Source organism: Eufriesea mexicana, unplaced genomic scaffold (assembly GCF_001483705.2).
Source record: "Eufriesea mexicana isolate 0111107269 unplaced genomic scaffold, ASM148370v2 scaffold1178, whole genome shotgun sequence".
Classification (NCBI taxonomy): Eukaryota; Metazoa; Arthropoda; class Insecta; order Hymenoptera; family Apidae; genus Eufriesea; species Eufriesea mexicana.
The window spans coordinates 357,315-378,070 of record NW_016909311.1 but is presented as its reverse complement, the minus strand read 5'-3'; the positions used below and the strand labels follow the sequence as shown (position 1 = coordinate 378,070).

Genomic DNA, 20,756 nt, shown 5'->3' with positions numbered 1-20,756 from the left:
CAGAATAATTTAGTTATGTCTTTTTAAAACATTCACAAACATTCTTGTATAAATTTTACAATAACATTTTATGATATTATTACTTCATTGTACATTGATTTCGTACTATGGATGATAAACATTTTTGCAAAGTGAATTATAACGAGCGTAACAATTTGAATACAATGTTCCTTGATTGTATTTCAAGTATCTACTTTGTGAATCTCAATCATCTGTTATGCAAATCATAGTCCAATTTAGTTAAAAATTCAGTAACAGCAATAATACTAGTATTAGTCCCATTGTACTGGTTATAGCACTGCCAGCTGAAAAAAAAGAATTGTATGTATTAATTGATTGAAAACTATAATATACTTTTGCACATGAAAATAATAAAATAAAATAAATTTAAAAAAGTATTTTTATTTAAACAAATACATCATTATGTCACTAATATATCGTAAAATTAATAAATTAATAAATTTCTAAAGAAATAACTCCTCATTTTTTTAAATAAAAATGCAAAGATAATATAAACAATACTAATTGAAAATGAAAAAGATGGAAAATAAATATCTGTAAAAAGTATATTTATCTATTTGAAGATTTTTTGAAACATTATTATCTGAAAATTTAATCATGTTTCTAGGTATTTGTTTTTGGCAGCAGAACTTCTGCATCAGTCAAAATAATTGCTTTGAATATCTTATATTTTGAATGACTAGCAATGTGCAGCTATTTTTGCCAAATTAGTATTAACTTTTATCGAGATGGAGGCACAGAAACATTAATTATTCATAATTGTTAATTGTTCATTGTTCATTGTAAACAATATACACCGAATTTAGGTATACATTATAATTAAATGATTCTGCTATTTATAATCTCTAAAATGTTACAATAAATTCATAAATTAATAATACAGGACCTAGTAAAGTTAATAATACGTATTCTACGTAGTTAAGTGTTTAATTTGACCGATAAGAATGAAACTACAAAATTAAAAAGAATGTAAAGGAAGAATATAGCAAGTAAATAGAAAAATGTGGTTACAGAGTGTCATTTTTCCTCATTCTTCCACAAAAAGATTCTGCTCAAATGAATTACATCTGGCATTAATCAACTTGAAAATGTGAGCATCGATAAATTAATAACTTAAAACCTAATTAAAATAATATATTTCCTGCATTATTGAATACCCAAATAAAACGATAAGTGATAAAACCACAGAAGTACAAGAAATATGAGAAAGGAAGGAAGATAATGTTTAAGAAATGTCGTTATTCCTTAAATGCTCAAGAAAAACGATGAAGAATAAAATCACAGAAATAAAAGGAATATAAAAAGGAAAGAAAAGAAATTGTTAGAAGCATTATCGTTATTCCCCATTCCTCTGCGACAAGATTGGCTTCAAATGATTTATATTTTATTAATAAACTTGAAGATGTTAGAACTAATAAACTACTAAAATCTAATGATATTAATAATATAAGGGCATATGCCCTTCATAGTACTAAATATTCAAATAAAACGACGGGAAATAAGAATACTAAATAATAATAGAAATATAAAACAACGAAACAAAATAGTAATTCTAAGGAACGTCGTTATTCTGTGGTAATGATTAACATAGATTTTGATATAATAAAGGAGAGATGTCTGTAAGAAAGGGATGAGTGTGACAAGTATGCATGGGATGCCAATATCTAATGGATTCAGGTTATCGTGGTAAATGAGTATGCGTGTAATGATTGAGGCGTTGTGTGAATTGTGTATGTTCATTTAACAAGATTTATCCACGTGTAACTCGTTATGCTTTACATATATGCATACTTCTATTAAAATCGAAATTTTTAGAGTACTCCTTCGAAATAGGTATAGCGTTGGAATACTTTCGCGAACCAGTGTATATAGAACTAAAATAAATTCGGTGATGGAGGAATAATAAAGAGTGTGGATAGAAATGGACATAAATATCTGTGGTAATGGTTAACATAGATTTTGAATATATATGTGTTGATATAATAAAGGAGCAATGCCTGTAAAAAAGGGACGAGTGGAACAAGTATGAATGGGATGCCAATATCTAATGGATTCAGGTTATCGTGATAAATGAGTATGCGTGTAATGATCGAGATGTTGTGTGAATTGTGCATGTCATTTAATGCATGAAAGTAGAAAGAAGAAACCAGAGAGATCGTGCATAGGTCAGTTGTAACTGAATTGCAATAGTGAAAATAGGTGTGAGCATGAGATTGCGAAAAATTAATTAGATTTATACTTAATATTTGTATTTGATCATTTTTTTGTAATTAAATAAAGAATTGTTCTTATTGTTATTGATATTTCATCCACCACTAACATATTCCTCGTTCTCCTATGCAAAGGTTCATCTCAAATAGATCACATCTGACGTTGATGAATTTGAAAATGTTGTAATTAATAAATTAATAGCATAAAATCTCATAACAATAATACAACTTCCATATGGTAGATTATTACTATATTAATATTATTACTATAATAATGTATATATAATAGTATAATAATATTATCACTTGATAATAAAATTACTGGATGAGAAATAGAAACAACCAAGATAAAGGAAATTTAATGAAAGAATGCAGAAAAAATAGTAGTTCCAAGAATTATCATTATTCTTCTTTCTCCTGTGAAATAGTTCATGTTAAATGTATCACATCTGACGTTGATCAACTTAAAAATGTTGTAATTGATAAATTAATAGCGTAAAATTTCAATAATTATACAACTTCCTCGTGCTGGAGTATTCAATTAAAAATTACTCCATTACTCAATATTGCTATGATAATATGTATATAATAGAATAACAATATTATTACTCGATAATAAAATTCCTCGATGAAATTAATAACGTACAATCTCATAACAATTCATCATAACAGGACTTCGACAAGGTGGAGTACTCAATTAAAAATTACTCGATTACTCGATATTACTATGATAATATGTATATAATAGAATAACAATATTATTAATTGATAATAAAATTCCTCGATGAAATTAATAGCGTACAATCTCATAACAATTCATCATAACAGGACTTCGACAAGGTTGAGTACTCAATTAAAAATTACTCGATTACTCGATATTACTATAATAATATGTGTATAATAGCGTAGGATACCATTTTGGAAAAAAATCGCGAATCGGTCATTGTCAATAAAAACAAATTATAAACCGATCAATATTTTCTACAAGCAAATGAAAAAGGTATTTTGGGCAACAAAATTAAGTTACGCGGTCCCTACGGGGAGGTAAAGCGTAGGTTAAGAAAAGCATAAAAGCAGGATCCTTGATGACCAAAGCAGAGTCCTTAAAAATTAATTGTGATCGGCACAAACTTGAGTCGTTCTGTGTTGGAAGGAGAGTTAAATTAGAGTGCGTCATTGTGTGTTTTCGTTGCGTTATCTTGGTTTTCGTTTCCAAAGATAAATTATTTTCATGAGTTTTGTGTTTGTGTTGTTTTGTTCTTGTGGTTCTATCAGTTTTTGGTGTCTCAAAGCCAATTTTCACAATCCTACAATAGTATAACAATATTATTACTCGATAATAAAATTCCTCGATCAAACTAATAGCGTACAATCTCATAACAATGATATAACTTCGACATGGTAGAGTACTCAATTAGAAATTACTCGATTACTCGAAATTACTATAATAATATGTATATAATAGTATATTAATATTATTACTCGATAATAAAATTCCTCGATGAAATTAATAGCACAAATTCTCATAACAATGATAGGACTTCCACATGCTGGAGTACTCAATTAGAAATTACTCAATTACTCGATATTACTATAATAATATGTATATAATAGCATATTAATATTATTAGTCGATAATAAAATTCCTCGATGAAATTAATAGCGCATATTCTCATAACAATGATATAACTTCGACATGGTAGAGTACTCAATTAGAAATTACTCCATTACTCGATATTACTATAATAAAATGTATATAATAGTATAACAATATTATTACACGATAATAAAATTCCTCGATGAAGCGAATAGCGTACAATCTGATAACAATGATATGACTTTGACATGGTAGAGTACTCAATTAGAAATTACTCCATTACTCGAAATTACTATAATAATATGTATATAATAGTATATTAATATTATTAGTCGATAATAAAATTCCTCGATGAAATTAATAGCGCAAATTTTCATAACAATGGTAGGACTTCGACATGGTGGAGTACTCAATTAAAAATTACTCCATTATTCATAAGAAAGTGCAATAAGAGGATAAAAAGGAAAGAACGAGTGTATATCGGAAGAAGAATATATGTATGAAGGAGTGGGAAGTGAGAGAGAGTGAACACGGAGTGACTAAACAGGTAGAGAAATAAGAATAGACTAGATGAAAGGACAATAAATAAATAAATAGTATAAATACATGAAAATCAATGGCAACAAAGAAAAACCAAAGAAATGTAAGATATAAATAAAATAGTTATATTGAACCATGCTAGATTAAGTCATATCACGTTATCTTATATTATATTATATTATACTGTATATGTAGGTGTACAGAGGTACGGGTTGGTGTATGTATGGGTATGTATGTATATATGAGCGTTTGTACACACAGGACACATGTGTATGTGTGAATATATATAGGTCTTCTATGAACGAGATGAAGAATAAAAGAGAGATACAAGATAGACTTAATGTAAAACCGAGTCCATTTCCTGGCAGTATACGCTGAAATAAATAAATCTATCTATTACTCCATTATTCGATATTACTATAATAATATGTATATAACAGTATAACAATATTATTACTCGATAATAAAATTCCTCGATGAAATTAATATCGTAAAATCTCATAACAATGATAGGACTTCCACATGCTGGAGTACTCAATTAGAAATTACTCGATTACTCGATATTACTATAATAACATGTATATAACAGTATAATAATATTATTACTCGATAAAATATAGAATCCACGAAGGTAAAAGAAAAAATTGAAAGAAAAAATGTGGAGAAAATAGTAGTTCGAAGGAATGTCGTTATTCCCCGTTCTTCTGCGAAAAGATTCGTTTCAGATGGGTTACGTCGGGCTGCGGATACTCTTTATCGCGTTTTGCAATCGGAAAAATTGCGACGCAACTTCGAAGGAGGCATGCGACCAGTCGAAAGGTAATTGCGAGCACATTAGTTTGCCGCATAGGAGAGTTTCACGTGCGATCCAAAAAACCACCGGTTAAAGCTTCCACCCCTAGTTTCTCTTTCATCGTCGGAAATCAAATGCAAGGAAACCTTGCAATCGGTCACAAGTCAAGGTTACTTACTGTTATTGTTGGAACGTCGCGTACTCTCGCACACAGTGTCATTTACTTGAATGTAACCCGAATCGCATGCGCACCAACTGTTCTTGCAGACCACTCCATGCCCGTAATCCAGATAACATTCTCCAAGACTCTCGCACTCCATGCCGAGAACTGAAAGAATTCGGTTCACAGAGGTATTAGATTTTGATTAGCTTATCGTATAATTCTTATGAAGAAATACCGCGTGTCGCCTTCAATGCAAACGTTACCATTCTTCATGAAATGTCACATGCCGTTTCGTTCTTTCTGACTTTACTTTCCCTCCTACCCCCTTTCGCCTTAGCAAACGAATGTCGCAATATATACATACGTGACATGACACTTTTATTTATGTAGCCGAATGTCGTGCATAATGCGGTAAATTTTATTTCGTTACTTTTCTCGTTGTTGCTGAGTTATTTTTCTTCAAAACATTTTTCTGAATATTTTACTTTCAACGATTTATTGAATTGTGAATAGTGATTGTTGATAGTATTCTAAACTGATTTTTTATTGTAAAACTTTATTATTGAAAATCTTTGAAACTCAAAACGTCAAACATTTGCAAATAATAAAAGTCAATTTTATTTCAGAAAATAGGTTTTCCAATTTATTCGACATTTTTTTGTTCCTCTCGTTGAATACTGTGAACATTTAAAATCTTGGACGTAACTTTTTGAACACCCTGTATTGCTTGTACGATATTCATTTCACGTTTGTCCTTTTTCCTATTCGTTCAGATTTTCGCAATTAATTTACAAATATTTTTGCATTTTTATCCTTTATAACTTTTCTAAGAAATTTGTAGAATATATTTAAATAAAATAAAATGAAATGGTAGCTGGTGTTAAGAGGTTATATAATTATATAATGGAACCGTAATCGTTTGATTTTCTTTAGTTCTTCATTATATAGAGACAAATTGTTGTGAAGCTAAATAATGTCTCAGGATTCCCTGATAAGTAACCACAAAGGATCTTATGATGATATTACATTTGTCCTAACCTCATAATCAATCGATGATAAATAAAAATGATCATTTTAAATTCTTTTCGATCACTCGATGCACCGACTGTCATAGGAACTAACAATGTTAATTTTATCCATTTTTATGCAATTTTATCTATCATGCAATTTCATCTATCATTAAATCGTTGTAAAATTATTACGAATCGATATCAAAATTCTCGAATCGATAAAAAAATAATGTAAATGAAGCTTAATAGGGATTAGTTTTAATTGTAAGTGGAGAAAAATAATTAGAAAGCATAATTTAGAGGAAACTCAGAAAAACGACATAGGGAAATAATTTAGTAACAATTTTGAGAAACGATTCAGAGAAATAATTTAAAAAGAATAGAGAAAAATAAAGAGAAAAATAAAGAATATGTAAGAAATATTCGTCTAGTTTGATAGAATGAGGAAACATATTATTTTAGTATAGTACGTAACAAAAAAATAAAATCGAATCATGAATTATTACCCATGGAACGATTTTTCGGTGATACATCGTTTATGAGATCACGAAAACAAATATAAAATACAGTTCTGCGTTTGTGAATAACTTATTAACTAGCAGAAATTATCGCTTTTATCTGTCATCGACAGGTCATGTGACGTCCGAATGTTGTTCACTGTTGCTTGCTGTTCACAATCAGAACGAATTGTGGTGGGGTTAATTCTATGGAATCGTGCTATTCCTGTTCTTATTATTAAATATCTGTGTTTTCTTTCTGAAACTGGTATTTCTGAAATAAATTGTTACGGTATTTTATAATTATTTAACCTTCCATTAGCACTTTATTATACCTAACTACTATAACATCATGTGACTTTCATTGGAATTTGCATTCACATACATTTCCACTTTACTCTTTTATTTTGGTTCATTTACTCCTCATTGGATTATAAGTGTTTCGTTATTAAATAACATTTTTAGTTATTTAATTATATTTGGGCACTACCATATAGTATAATATCTAAGAATCTGACATGACATACAAGGCATATACGAACCAATTTAATTGTATATATTATCAAATTTTAGATCTCAAATTTATGTAACAAAATTGTAAACAGTTATAATTATTTCCTCTGAGAAAATTGATTAGAACGAATTAATTAAATAAAGAGGAAATCAGTGTTTGAATAATTACAATTTTTCAAATCAATTTTTGAATAAAGTACTAAACTGACGTCAGATTTTTCTTTTCACATATTTCTGAAAACGAGCAGTTGCTTTTGTCAAAATAACGTTGACTTTTATTAAATAGGAACGTAATTACCTATACATTCACCATATATCATATCTTTAATTATTATTATTTAATAATAATTTCAATTATTATTATTTAGTAATGACATTTAGATATATATTACAGATTGAAAATTCCAATAAAAATTTTTATATAGAATTTGGATCTAAAAACTTTCGATTATTTATTATATATATATATTTTATATCCTACCTTTACGTTTGAAACATTTGTTGTAATTATAATGGTAACCTATGGCACAAACGCAGGTGGAATTCGATATCGAGTCCGCCATCGTCATATTATCACGTGAACAAACTGCGTTTAGTGTCCTATTTGAACACTGAATATCTTCCTCACAAGGTTCTCCAATTGATACAACTAAAGGAACATAATTACATTTCGTGTTATTTTGTTTGTTATATAAATGCGAAATCAAATTTATTATATTTTATATTGAAAATTGTACGTTTGCTCGAATAAAACTTGGTTTCAAGAAACAAATATTCGTTATATCGCGTCATGATTGAATTTAGGAAAAATTCTGACGGGTTTTAAGTCTGTCTCACGATCTTCTATATTCCTCGCCAAATTAATATTGGACAACTGTTTCAATTAGCACGAGCAAAAGAAAGATCTCGGCTGGAATCGAACGCTAGACTCTGGTACGACGATGGGAACAGAACTCTTGGAGGTCTCGATTGGTATGCTCGAACTGTTCTCATTGAGGTTTCGTTTCGAATTTTTCTCTTCGGGGTTTCGTTGGGAAGTCTTCTCCTCGATTTTCTTAAAATCGGTCTTAGGAAAAATCGGGAGCTCGACAAATATTATTGACTGATTGGACCAAGAGGGTTCCCTTGGTCTGCAAATCGGTCACCATGAAGGAAGGGAAGGTTCTCCGAAACGAAAACGGTAGTGGAAGGAACCCTTTTCTTCAAGGTAAGGTACGTGGGGTCCACCAGCGCGCTGGTGACCCCATCAGTCGTTTATGGCCCCTCGTTAGGGCCTGAGGATCCCAACCTGTACCGACCAAGTGGAACCCTCAGGCCTATTGTCAGCCAAGTCTTAAGAGCTGTCGCCTAATTTCGTTAAATTAGGGTTTCACGGATTCTCGTGTTCCGCTATACTAGAAGTCATAACAAAAGAAAAAGTTTTCAAACCTGCAGAAGGCATGGATAGGAAAATTCCGATGCCGAATTGTTTTGACCCTAAATACCTGGCTGTTGGAAGACCGTAACGGTGTCATCCTTGTTCCACGACGTAATAGTTATAAACAAAAATCAGTCTAGGATATAAGATACGAATAAATAGTTTATAAGCGTCACCCTGCATCCAGAGCCTATAAAAACCTAGCTGAAGGGTTCGACGGCTCACACTTTTTGACAGTCCACCGTCTGCACCACGCATCATAGAAGACTTCGAGCCTCCGTTTATTTTGTTCCACCAAGAAATATAAAATATAATCAGAATCAAAAGCCCCTTTTGATTTATTAACACTAGAACTACCGATCTTCAATGGGTGCCTAACTATAACGTGCACAGATTATAGTAATTTCAGCGGTACGATGAATACGAGTGAATATATCGATTACAGTTCTTTCTTAATACGAGTTGATACCAATTTTATTCTTAAAGCAGGTGTATGTGTTCGGTGATTGCAAAAAGGAAAATTCTGGGACCAGTCATTTTCACTGGGATGGTAGTTCCAGTGTTAATTCGATCATACCACAGTTGGAACGCGGATGAAGAATATTATAGATCAATTAATCCTTTTAATATCGTTGAAAAGATAAGTTTAGTTGTGAACAAAAATCTGTCTAGAATGTAAGGCGTGAATAAATAGTTTATAAGAAGTCTTAATAAAAATTAAAGTTTTCAAACATGCAGAAGGCATGGATAGGAAAATTCCGATGCCGAATTGTTTTGACTCTAAATACCTGGCTGTTGGAAGACCGTAAAGGTGTCTTTCTTGTTCCCCGACGGAACACGTTATGTATTTTCTAATTTTAACGAATAGAATTTTACCTGGCAGACAAATGGTAATTGACGGGGCAACATAATCCTGTTTACAAGTGCATCGGTTCGATTCACATTTTGAGTTTTCTGGGTCACAGTCTTCGTCCCGGGTGCAATTAGCGTTGATACCTACAAAATAAATAATTTTAATGAAATATTGGCTTCGTTGTATAATAAAATGTATAATAATGTGTAATAATATGTAAAATAATACGTATAATATTTATATGTAACTGTTTTGCATAATTATGTATAATAATCTGTTTCATAGTATGAAATAATGTGTTTGAAAGTAAAACGATTGAAAATGAAAATTACCTGGTACACATTTTTTGTTTAACTCGTAATAATTATTTACACAAGCACAAATTTCGTTTATACATTCTGCATCCTTCGTAACACAATCTTTATCTACTTCACACCTTTCTCCAATTTCTGTAATTAAATTGTGTATATGTTTAATATCAACGTGGATGGAAAATATTTTGTTATATAATGATAAATTTTCTTTAGAATGAATTGTATTCTAAGAAAAATGGTTCCCTTACGTAAAATAAATAAAATAAAGTAAAATAAATTGAGAACCGTTTAATGAATATTATATCTAACATGATTTATAATTAGATAAATATTTTATTGTTATCACTGTTTCTTACTATCAAAATATTTTGTTATGGACAATCTATACTTCATGTGGAGAAATCAAAGTATACCAAAAACTTTTTAAGAGTAAGGTATACAAAATGAGAATATAATCAAATAATGTTTTTATTACTCGCAATATTGCTAACACAAAAATAATTTACTACAATCAAAATGCGATACATTATTGTATTTTCTTACTTTTCAAATTTCATTTATTTAACAAAACATGTATTTTCAATATTATGTCCATACGACATTTTTTATTTCCTATATAGAAAGTAAATTCTCTTTGCTCAATTAGAAAAATGTATCTTTTAGATAATAAATAAGTTCGATATTTTATCAAAAATAAAGTGTATCAAAATATTTCTCAAACTTTAACACGTACATTTTATAAACATTCAATTAACTAATGTACAGTAATAAGGTTACAAAGTCCATTTTATCAATAATATTCTATTAAAAGATATCAGGCAGGAATGTTAATATTTTAAATATCACTTTAAATAAATAATTAATTATTGACTTAAAAATAAGTAATTGAATACAATAAACAATAAATAATTAATTCGTCATTTAAATGAATAATTATTTCAAATAGCAATCATATTATTTTAATTAATTTCTATAGTGACATCTAGTTCATGTAAACTTTGATGAAAAATGTATCTTACCAGCTGCTGTGTTCACGCAAGCTGTGCGATTGATATTTGGATGAGTTCCTTCTGGGCAGGAGCACGATTTATTCACGCAAGATAACTCGGCTTGCATGCCATCAACGTAGCAATCTGTATCTTGCTGACACGTTTCACCTACTCCTCGTTTTGTCCAACAAAACAACTCGGTCTCGTTATACCGGGAATTCTCATTGCAAACGCATTTGTTTCCTTTACAAATAGCATCCGGCCCGAAAATGTAACATTGCATATCGGATCGACAAAAATCATTGTACCTTCTTATCGCTGAAACGAGCAGAATATATCACTGTTTTCGAATAAATAGATAAGCGAAATGAAAAGAAACGTATAAGAGGAAAATTACAAACAACTTTACAATGCCTACCCTTTACGCATTCTCTGTTATCAGTGGTAGCAGCTCTATAATGTTCGCAATTCCATCTGCCGTTTTGACATGTCGAATATTCGATAACAGCATCTTCCTTCCCAGCCACGCACGGCTCTCCAAGTTCTAGATGAATATTTACGTATGAAAATACGTTCAGTTTAATTATTGCTTAATTAAAGCAGAAATCGTCGAAGAATTATAAAAGATATTGAAATTATAAAATTGGAAACGAAAAATATAATTAATATTATCGGTCAATTGTTCATATGTGTGCGTGTGTGTACTCTTTCATATGACAGTTTCTTATATGACCTTTTTGCAATTATTATTGTTTGCAAAGTTATGATTTGAATATTTAATTTAATTTAATTAATTCATCTTGAAAGAACACTTTGGACGATTGGTAAAAAATTTATAAAAAGTTTCTTCTTATTTTTTAGTCTCCTCATTTATATTTGTTTATTTCTAAATTTTATCAGTCATTAAGGTTTATTCAGAATAGTTAGTAAAATAGTTTGTATTCGCGTTATTGTAATCAGTTCTTACATTCCAAAATTCAACGATTTATTAATTTATAATAATTGTTCGATATTGCTATATCTGCCTCTAATTTTCAAGAAATTGTTAATATATTATAGTAATATGTTAATGCTTCAATATTGATAACATAGCATACTGATATTGTAATGTTAATAATAATAACGTAATTTGCTATAAAATACACGTATATGTGTGTCTGTATACATATATGTATATACATATGTGTATTAAATATGTGCTATACAATAAATACAAATCACGAAATCAAAAATAATATAACTTTATAATATATAATTTTTATATTCTTTTTAATATTAGGTTGAAATTAATTAATATTGACTAGCAAAATAAAAATTAAACAATGTGATTAAAAAATTAATCAAACTATTATGCATTGTACGTATGTTCACATTTCTCTACCATTTTACTTTGAAAAATAATTACTACAAAATCGCTTTATTAACAATATTTGACGTTTATTATAAATAGTAATATCTATACCTTATCTACCTTATCTATACCTTATCGATTTAATTTAGCTAATGACTTTACCTGGGATAAGTAATTCATTACAAACATTCAGTAATAGAATAACAGATTTACTAATTAACCGAACTAATTTTGCAATACTTGTGGTAGACAGATCAATAAATTTTAAATACATTTATAGTATTTAACATAAACGATATCTTTACCTGGAACACATTTGTTCACATTTTGAACAAAGAAGTATGCACGTTTGCAGATACAGGTTCCCAAGGGACCACAAGTAGCGTTTCCAAAATTTTCACAATCTGTGTCCACTGTGCAATTACTGAGAATAGTAACTGCTACTAAAAATAGAACACATTTTCACCATGTTTTTAATTTTATATTCACGAATCGATACAAAATATATTTACAAACCTGGTTTGCTTGCATCAGCTTCTCGAAGAGTGTCATCATTATGCAAGAAGTTTAACGTACTATTGCTTATCAGTAAAACGCACGTGTTGTCTATGTTGCAATATGCATCCTTCTTGAATCGCGTACAATCGTTATCTATGGCACATTTTTCGCCAACTGTGCAACACAAATGATGGAATAACTTGTGATTACAATTATTAAGTGCGATGAGAACAATGAAAATTCATAAATATACATTTCACAATGTATTCGCTTATATACATTTTATATCTTTTATGTACACCCAATTCTGTTTTTACACGAACTTCTTTTACACGATTTTGATTTAACACGAATTAGGAAAAAAATTTAATTCTCTTTTTACACGACTTATTTTGATTTAACACGATCGACCCAAATTTTTGGCCTAGCCAAAACGCAAACACAACGATTAATTACCGAATTCGTTCTTAAATCCACTGAAACATCGGCACCACAGGAGGCTAGTCCTAATTTTGTTCGAGAGATTACAGAAAGAATTTCACCAATGGAGTACGAAGACGGTAACCAAGACATTTCTAGCGATAGCAGTAATATTGCAGTCTTACGCAAACGTATGCGTTTATTGTCAGAAAGTGACAACGAATAAAATCTTTTTACGTGTAACTCATATTATCTTGCCTAATTTTTGTGTTCATGAATTAGTGACATGTTTCTTTCCTTTTCAAATGATAATTTACTTTGTACGATACACGTGCAATCTTTATGAAATAAAATGTTTAAGATCCTAACATGAAAATTCATGGTTTATTGTATTATTTTTGCTGATTTCTTAGGACTGGAATCAATCTTCTATTTTTCCATAGATGCGATATATTCTTTTACACGAATTTTTTTTGCACGTATTCTTCGGGAACGTATCTATCGTGTAAAAACAGAATTAGGTGTATTTATGTTAAGTACATATTCACATTTTATATCTTTTAATTATTTATGTCAAGCTTTGTCGAAATAGGATTTCTCATTTCTATCATCCGATGATGCTTTTCTGAGCAAACTATTTATCATAAAAATGAACATGCGCTTATTATTATCGCTAAAGTTTATTATAGTTAACTTTATTTAGAGAAATCGTGATAACCTTAATAAAAGAGTTGTGATTATTCCATAGCAATATTTAAATAGAAACATCTAAAATAATAATATTGTGATACGATTTAATGCCTCTTTATTAATACCATTTAATACTCCTTCGCGAAGAATGCAAGTTGCGTTAATGTATTAAAAGACGCAATTCTGTTACAGAAAAACATAAACGAAAATTAAATACGCCATTTTGTGTCACCTATAAAACCATTTAATTATTGATCAAGTTATTTTGTTATATTAGTAATTTACGAATTATTCGCGACAATCGATTAAAATTGGACACCCTGTATATGTCAATTTTATATTCAACACTTGTCACAATTGTTTCTTTATATAATTACTTATTTACGAATAATTCGTATTTATCGATTTAAATGAGGCATTCGTAAAAGTTTCTTAATCTTTTCATCCTAAAAGGGTCATATAGCTTTTGACTATTTTGTGACATTTATTGATGTAATATGACCTGAGAATATACGTGAAGTATTACTCGCTCATATTGGTAAAGTTAACCCTTTGCATTCGACGATTTTTTGGTTAAAGAAGGGTACAAGTTGAAAAATTTTCTGCTATAAAGCTGATGATATTTCTTGAGCAGCAAATAACAAATTGTGTAATAATTAACACGTAGAATTATTTAATTTCGATACCTCACACACTGTTATATTATTTAAAATTTGATATATTAATTAATATAGAGCTTCGAAATTTTATAAAATGGCGACTGAAGGGCGCCTCTCAGTCGCCATTTAATCACATTCTAAACATCGATGTTAATTATTGTTTCGAAATTTTATAAAATGGCGACTGAAGGGCGCCTCTCAGTCGCCATTTAATCACATTCTAAAGATCGATGTTAATTATTGTATCAAATTTAAAATTACTCAACGATGCGTGGAATGTCGAGGTAAAATAATTCCACTTCTTAATTTGCATACGATTTCTTATTTACCGTTTTAAAAATATCCGAGACTTTATGGCAAGAGGTCTTCGAATTACTATTTTTCATCAACGAAAGAACCGCCGAGTGCAAAAGGTTAAAGGATCTTTCACAGTAGAATTTCTTTGACATTTTAACGATGTCATTCTTTCACGAGTTATTTAAAAAGAATGAGCATAATTGGAAAGAAATTGTGATATTTTTAGAGACTCTGACAATCAATATTATCCATTGTACAAATATAGTTGAGTTAGATATTTTTCGATTCTTATAAGTCACCTTTGTTCGAGGCTCACACGTGTCTTTCGAAAACAGGAAGTAAAATTTTGAAGCGAGATAAATGAAGCGATATCGTTGTAAATAAATTCATATATGAATACACACATTAGGAGATTATATATAATATTTTATCCATTAGTCATTTTGATTATTTTATTATAAGATTTAATTATTTTATGTCTCGAATTCACACAATTCCATTTGAACCAGAAAAGAAAATTTGGTGATGCATACTTAAGTGACGATTATCAATGGGACCTAAGTTATTTAAGTACTTTTTTTTCGAAATATTAAATCAAATATTTATTCGTCAAATACAACCAATCAATTTTCCGCTATTTTTATAAACATTGTTTTATTTTATTCTAATTCTTGTGACTTGTAATTACAATTCTTATGACTTGTAATTGGACTTGCAAGTGCTAGATCACTTTCATAATTATCATCACGGCTAATTTAACATGACGTTAAAAAATGAAACATACGTTATTATATTATAATACCAAAATTATCAAACGAAAAATTTCTTTTCTCGTCAGAAAATAATTTGGAAAGAATAATTTACAAATATATTATTTAATACTTAGTCAGAATGATTTTTATCTGATGTTTCAGTTTGTACACATATTCAATGAAAACATAATTATAACGTTAATGTACACAATGTATGTACACAAGCAGTTAATACTAAAATTTTTCAATTCCCTCTACCAATTAAGAGATTTAATTAATTAAATAAAAGAAAAAAGAGACTCCTTATGATCAGAGATAATAAATAACATGGAATCACTTCCATTAAGTTCGAAAAGGATTTCGAATTGAAAAAAGAAATAGCGAATTAAAATTAAAAGTAAAAATTCACTTCATTTGAAGAATAGCATATTAAATAATTCTCGTATTTTAATAAATTAATTAATTTCGATTTAATTTCCGAATATCGCAATAAAAATGTACGCAACGAGATAAAACATAAATTCCCAATAATCTTTACGAGTTTTCATCGACTAACAAGTTGTAAGTCGATTGATGAATATATTTCAGGCTCGTAAAAAGAAATTGCCCATCTTATGTAAGTAAATACTTACGTTTTGCTTCTGGTCGACATGTTCTATATTCTCTCTGATAGTAACCCGGACTACATTTGCAAATTTTATTTTTCTGGTCGCAGGATGTTGCTTCGAAGTCGCCATTTACGTAGCAGTCGTCGTCCTTGTGGCATTTGCCGAATAATCCTGTCAAGGTACGTGTAATGAAAAATCGACTATCGATTAATGAGTCGATATTTACGCAATGTTGCTAAGCGCACGATGTACCTGAATATGCAATACACCTTCCGTGCATGTAATAATATCCTTTGGCACATACGCAAATGCCATTCGTGCAAATTCCACCGCTGAATAAATACCTGGAGCACTGTGCCGATTCTTCGCAACTGTCACCATACGTGGTAGCAACTGCGAATGACGGAAAAGTAAGCATACAAATTTGATAACGCAGAAAAAAAGATAATACATTGTTCCGTGTAAATAATCGATTGCATATAAATATTTCATCCGAATAATCGATAAATAATCGAAGACTAATCAATTGATAATCAATGAAGAATAAAGCAACAACGAATACATAATGGATGAATAATCAATCATTTCGCCTGAGCAATTAATTACGTAGAAACATTTCACCTGAACAATCATTGAGAGATGAATAGATAACGGACAATCAATGGAAAAGAAAATTGAATAGTAATGGCAATAGTAAATAAACGTTTTCCTGTAAATAATTAATTACAAATGTTACTTCATTAAATAAGAAATGGATAATTAATTAGTTAATCTAAGCAAATAATTAGATATGACTATCCCCTGAGTATTGGTTTTATGAGAGTGTGAGTGTTGATTTTATATGTGTGAATGGTACTGAGGTAGAATAAATGAAAGTCATTTAGGATGATATAAATATAATATGTGCGAGTGGAATCTAGTGTGAATGTTGTTAAAAAATGTTGAGAAGAATGTGCCAGAATGAAATAGTTACGTGAGAATCGTCAAATAGTGAACATTTGTTAATAAGAGTGAGAGAAAAGTGAGAGATAGAAAAGAATTTTCTAGATAGTGTGAACCTTTTTGTTTAAAATATTGTATTTCGAATTGATGTCAATGTTTAAATATTATTATACAAGCATATTAATTTGTTAACTGTAAAAAACGTACAAGGAATTGGTTTCCATTTCTATCCACATACTCCATTTAAATAATTAAAAGAATTGTTCAATAATATAACAATAACAGCAACGATAACAGTAATAATAACTAATTGCATGTAATTCACTATTAATTAATCAAACAACAGATAGGCAATTAGTAAACAATGAATTACACGTAAATATTCGATTTAAATGATTGGTAAATGACACATATGTATATAATTTACTAATAACCAATATATAAAAGCAGGAATAATAACAATATTATTTAGAAATATATAAATAAATTACTTTCTCTAAACGATCATTGCACGTCGTTGATTGTTAATTAATTAAATGACTAGTAAATAGTCAGTACAAGATTGATGTTTACTTAATTAACATTAAATTAATAAATAGTGGACAATCAATAGAGAATCAATAAACAATTAATGAATAATCAACGAATGACCAATAGATAATCAATATAAATCTAATGAACGATCAGTGTACAAGAAATAAATAACAAATCATTTCGTTTAAATGCATTTAGCATGTCAAATATTCCTTTGCGTTATAATGAACGTTTGATCATAAACGAACGTTCTTAGCGGTTTACCTTTAATACACGTCGTCATGGCTCCATTGTAAATCTGACCAGCAGGACATTGGCATGTGCCATTGACACAACTAGTGGCAGCCACGGTACAATCAGAACCATTTTCACATTTCCAGCCAATATCCTCATCTAATAACACTTCGACACCAACAGCGTGTCCTTCTTGCGCTTTCCCGCCGAGTGCCAAACCTGTAATTATTTATTTCGAAACAATAATTGGTTGAAAATTGCATCGTGATCGTTAAATAGTAATGTATGTCAACGGAGATAATCGAAAATAAAAATCAAGATAAGAAACGTATTTTTAGATAATTTTAAATTGACTCGCTTTATTGAATATACATTAAGAAATGTGAATCTTACGTGTAATATTTTAAAATTATTATTGTTATGGTAACATGAATTACAAGTATGGAAATTTATAAATTTATGTGAGCTTTGTAAATAATTTTGTTAAATTATTGTAATAAAATATGTGAGGAGTATTAACTGTAGTTTAATTACAAAACTCATATTATTGAAAACATATATATGATTGCGTGCGCACTCAATTATGAAATATATTATGTAATTGCATGTGTCATACGTATACAAAAATATACTTTTTTATGATAAATAAACTATCTACGCTGTTTGTTAGAAGTATTTAAGAAAGCTGCACTGATTATTAGAAATATCTGAAAAGTACACGAGTAATCTGTAAATTATTATTGAGAATGAAATTAAATATTTAACATTGTTTTAGGTACAAACTCAGATTTATATCGTGTTAAAAATAAATTCACAGGAAAATTACTATAGAAATTAAACTGAAAATTCCTTATTCAGTTAATTTGGCTAAAAGGAGCAACACACGTGAAAAAACTATTGAAAATCTTGTGCAATATGACGGATTAGAATGGGTATTTTATATTTAAATAGACGTTAAATGAATTATAAATAATTAACGAGAATTGTCAAATATTACAGATAGGATTTTCCACATTCACGTATGTGACAAAATGCATAATTCCATGTCACCAAAGTTGATCGAAGGAAGAAAATGATAATAAATGTAACTGATACGAGCATGATAGAAATGTAATAAGAAATTACATTTTTATTGAAGAAAAAATGATCAATGTATACGAAAATATTTTACGAAGATTCGATGTAATATAAAAATTTTTGTAAATTCTTACCATTATGTAAAATACATTGAAAGCAAAGCAGCAGACAAAGCCCGATATTTCGAACACGTAACATGTTTGGAACACCTGTGTCTAACTGAAACACACGAATTTCTGGTGTGCTGATCGACCACGACTTTTATCAAGGTAACCATATCTGATAGAAAATGAACACCTGCATTGCTATCGAGAAATGTATTAAATTATCTAAGGACAGAATTTACTCGTAGTCATGTAGTTTATTGTTTTCTAAGTGCCGAAGAAAGAAACAACTCCATACGTTTCCACGTGAAACCATCACACGGTATTAAATGATTTTTTCTTTTTCTAATACGTTATCCTCTAATTAATAAAAGAGAATATTTACAACAAAAGTTCATCGTGGAATTTTTTAACATTTTTTTCTTACATAAAATATTATAAATAATATAAAATAAATTAATATCGATATATTTACATGTAAAATGTTAGAAAACTCTTTTATTTATTTCTTGATTTCTCGATTTTGAAATATTTTCGTTTGATTACTTTTTTCTAATTATATTGCATTGACAATCAAAGCATATGCGCAGTTGTCTTATGTAACCCACAAAGATAATGTTTCATTTTTAATTCTTGTTTTGCAGAACAGGATAGCGATGATTAATACAAAGTGAAAAAGAAATATACTAATTGCATCTAATTCGTTTTTTCACTATAGTTTTTCATACGATTTTAAACGTATTCGTAGTTTATTCATAGTTACACGATTTTCTTAAACATTTCTTAAAATATTTAAAAAATTCTTTATTGCATTCATACTGTGTTTATTTGATAATCATATATACCGTCATGCACTATAATTGCTAAATAAAATACATAGGTGAATTCATTTCTATGTTTCACGTTGCTATTGTATAGTTTGCGTCTTTCAAAACAAGCTTGATATATTTCAGAACTCATTCCAACACCAATAGATTGTACTCACAAATCGGGAATGATAATATGTATTATGTGTAATGCTAGGTCCGTATTCCACGACAAATGCATGAAAACATTTTAGACCATAACGTGCCAATGTATATAAAAGATTGCATAATTAGGGTGCTTTATTATTCCTAATAGATTAGGTATTTATTTACCAGAAAGAAATAAAATCAGTTATTAAATTAAAAAATAAAACATCAACTTTGAAAAATAATTTTCTGCACGCGATCCAATAACACTCGAATAACGTTTCATAAAATCGTTAAATTACGAGCAAACAGAACGGCCTCGAATTATATGACACATGCTTACTACGTTAATTTAGTTTCGCAATGAAATTGCTAATGTGCAATTCTAGAAGCGAAATTCAGATTTAGTCTATACTGTAAGTCACGATCGGCTATGTCGAACTTCATTACTTTCGCTAAAATTACTAGAACTGTTAAAACCAGAGATCGTAACAATAATTAAATAACAAAATTGAAAAATAATAGTCGTATAAGAAACATTTTTCTTCGCATGATTTTAGTTACAGATAATCGTTACGAGTGATTAAAATTTCTGATTACCGGTAATCATCATAGATGACTAGGCATATTGTACAGATAACTCGATACATTATAGATCACTGCATAATCGTTATTCCCAATGAAATACCAAAATCCATCCTTCTCAAAAATATTATTAAA

At 29.3% G+C, this 20,756-nt stretch overlaps 1 protein-coding gene across 1 annotated transcript; it reads right to left on the bottom strand.

The window, feature by feature from the left end:
- Nucleotides 1-240: 240 nt before the first annotated feature.
- Nucleotides 241-19,368, bottom strand: LOC108547750 (cell death abnormality protein 1). Its single transcript, XM_017900402.1, has 13 exons — nucleotides 19,114-19,368; nucleotides 17,933-18,121; nucleotides 16,445-16,585; nucleotides 16,217-16,363; nucleotides 12,785-12,940; nucleotides 12,574-12,711; nucleotides 11,336-11,461; nucleotides 10,948-11,235; nucleotides 9,947-10,063; nucleotides 9,638-9,757; nucleotides 7,826-7,993; nucleotides 5,340-5,489; nucleotides 241-305 (listed from the first exon to the last, which is right to left on the bottom strand). The coding sequence occupies exons 1-13, from the start codon at nucleotides 19,175-19,177 to the stop codon at nucleotides 241-243; spliced, it is 1,869 nt and encodes a 622-aa protein (XP_017755891.1). The 5' UTR covers nucleotides 19,178-19,368.
- Between the last annotated feature and the right edge of the window lie 1,388 nt (nucleotides 19,369-20,756).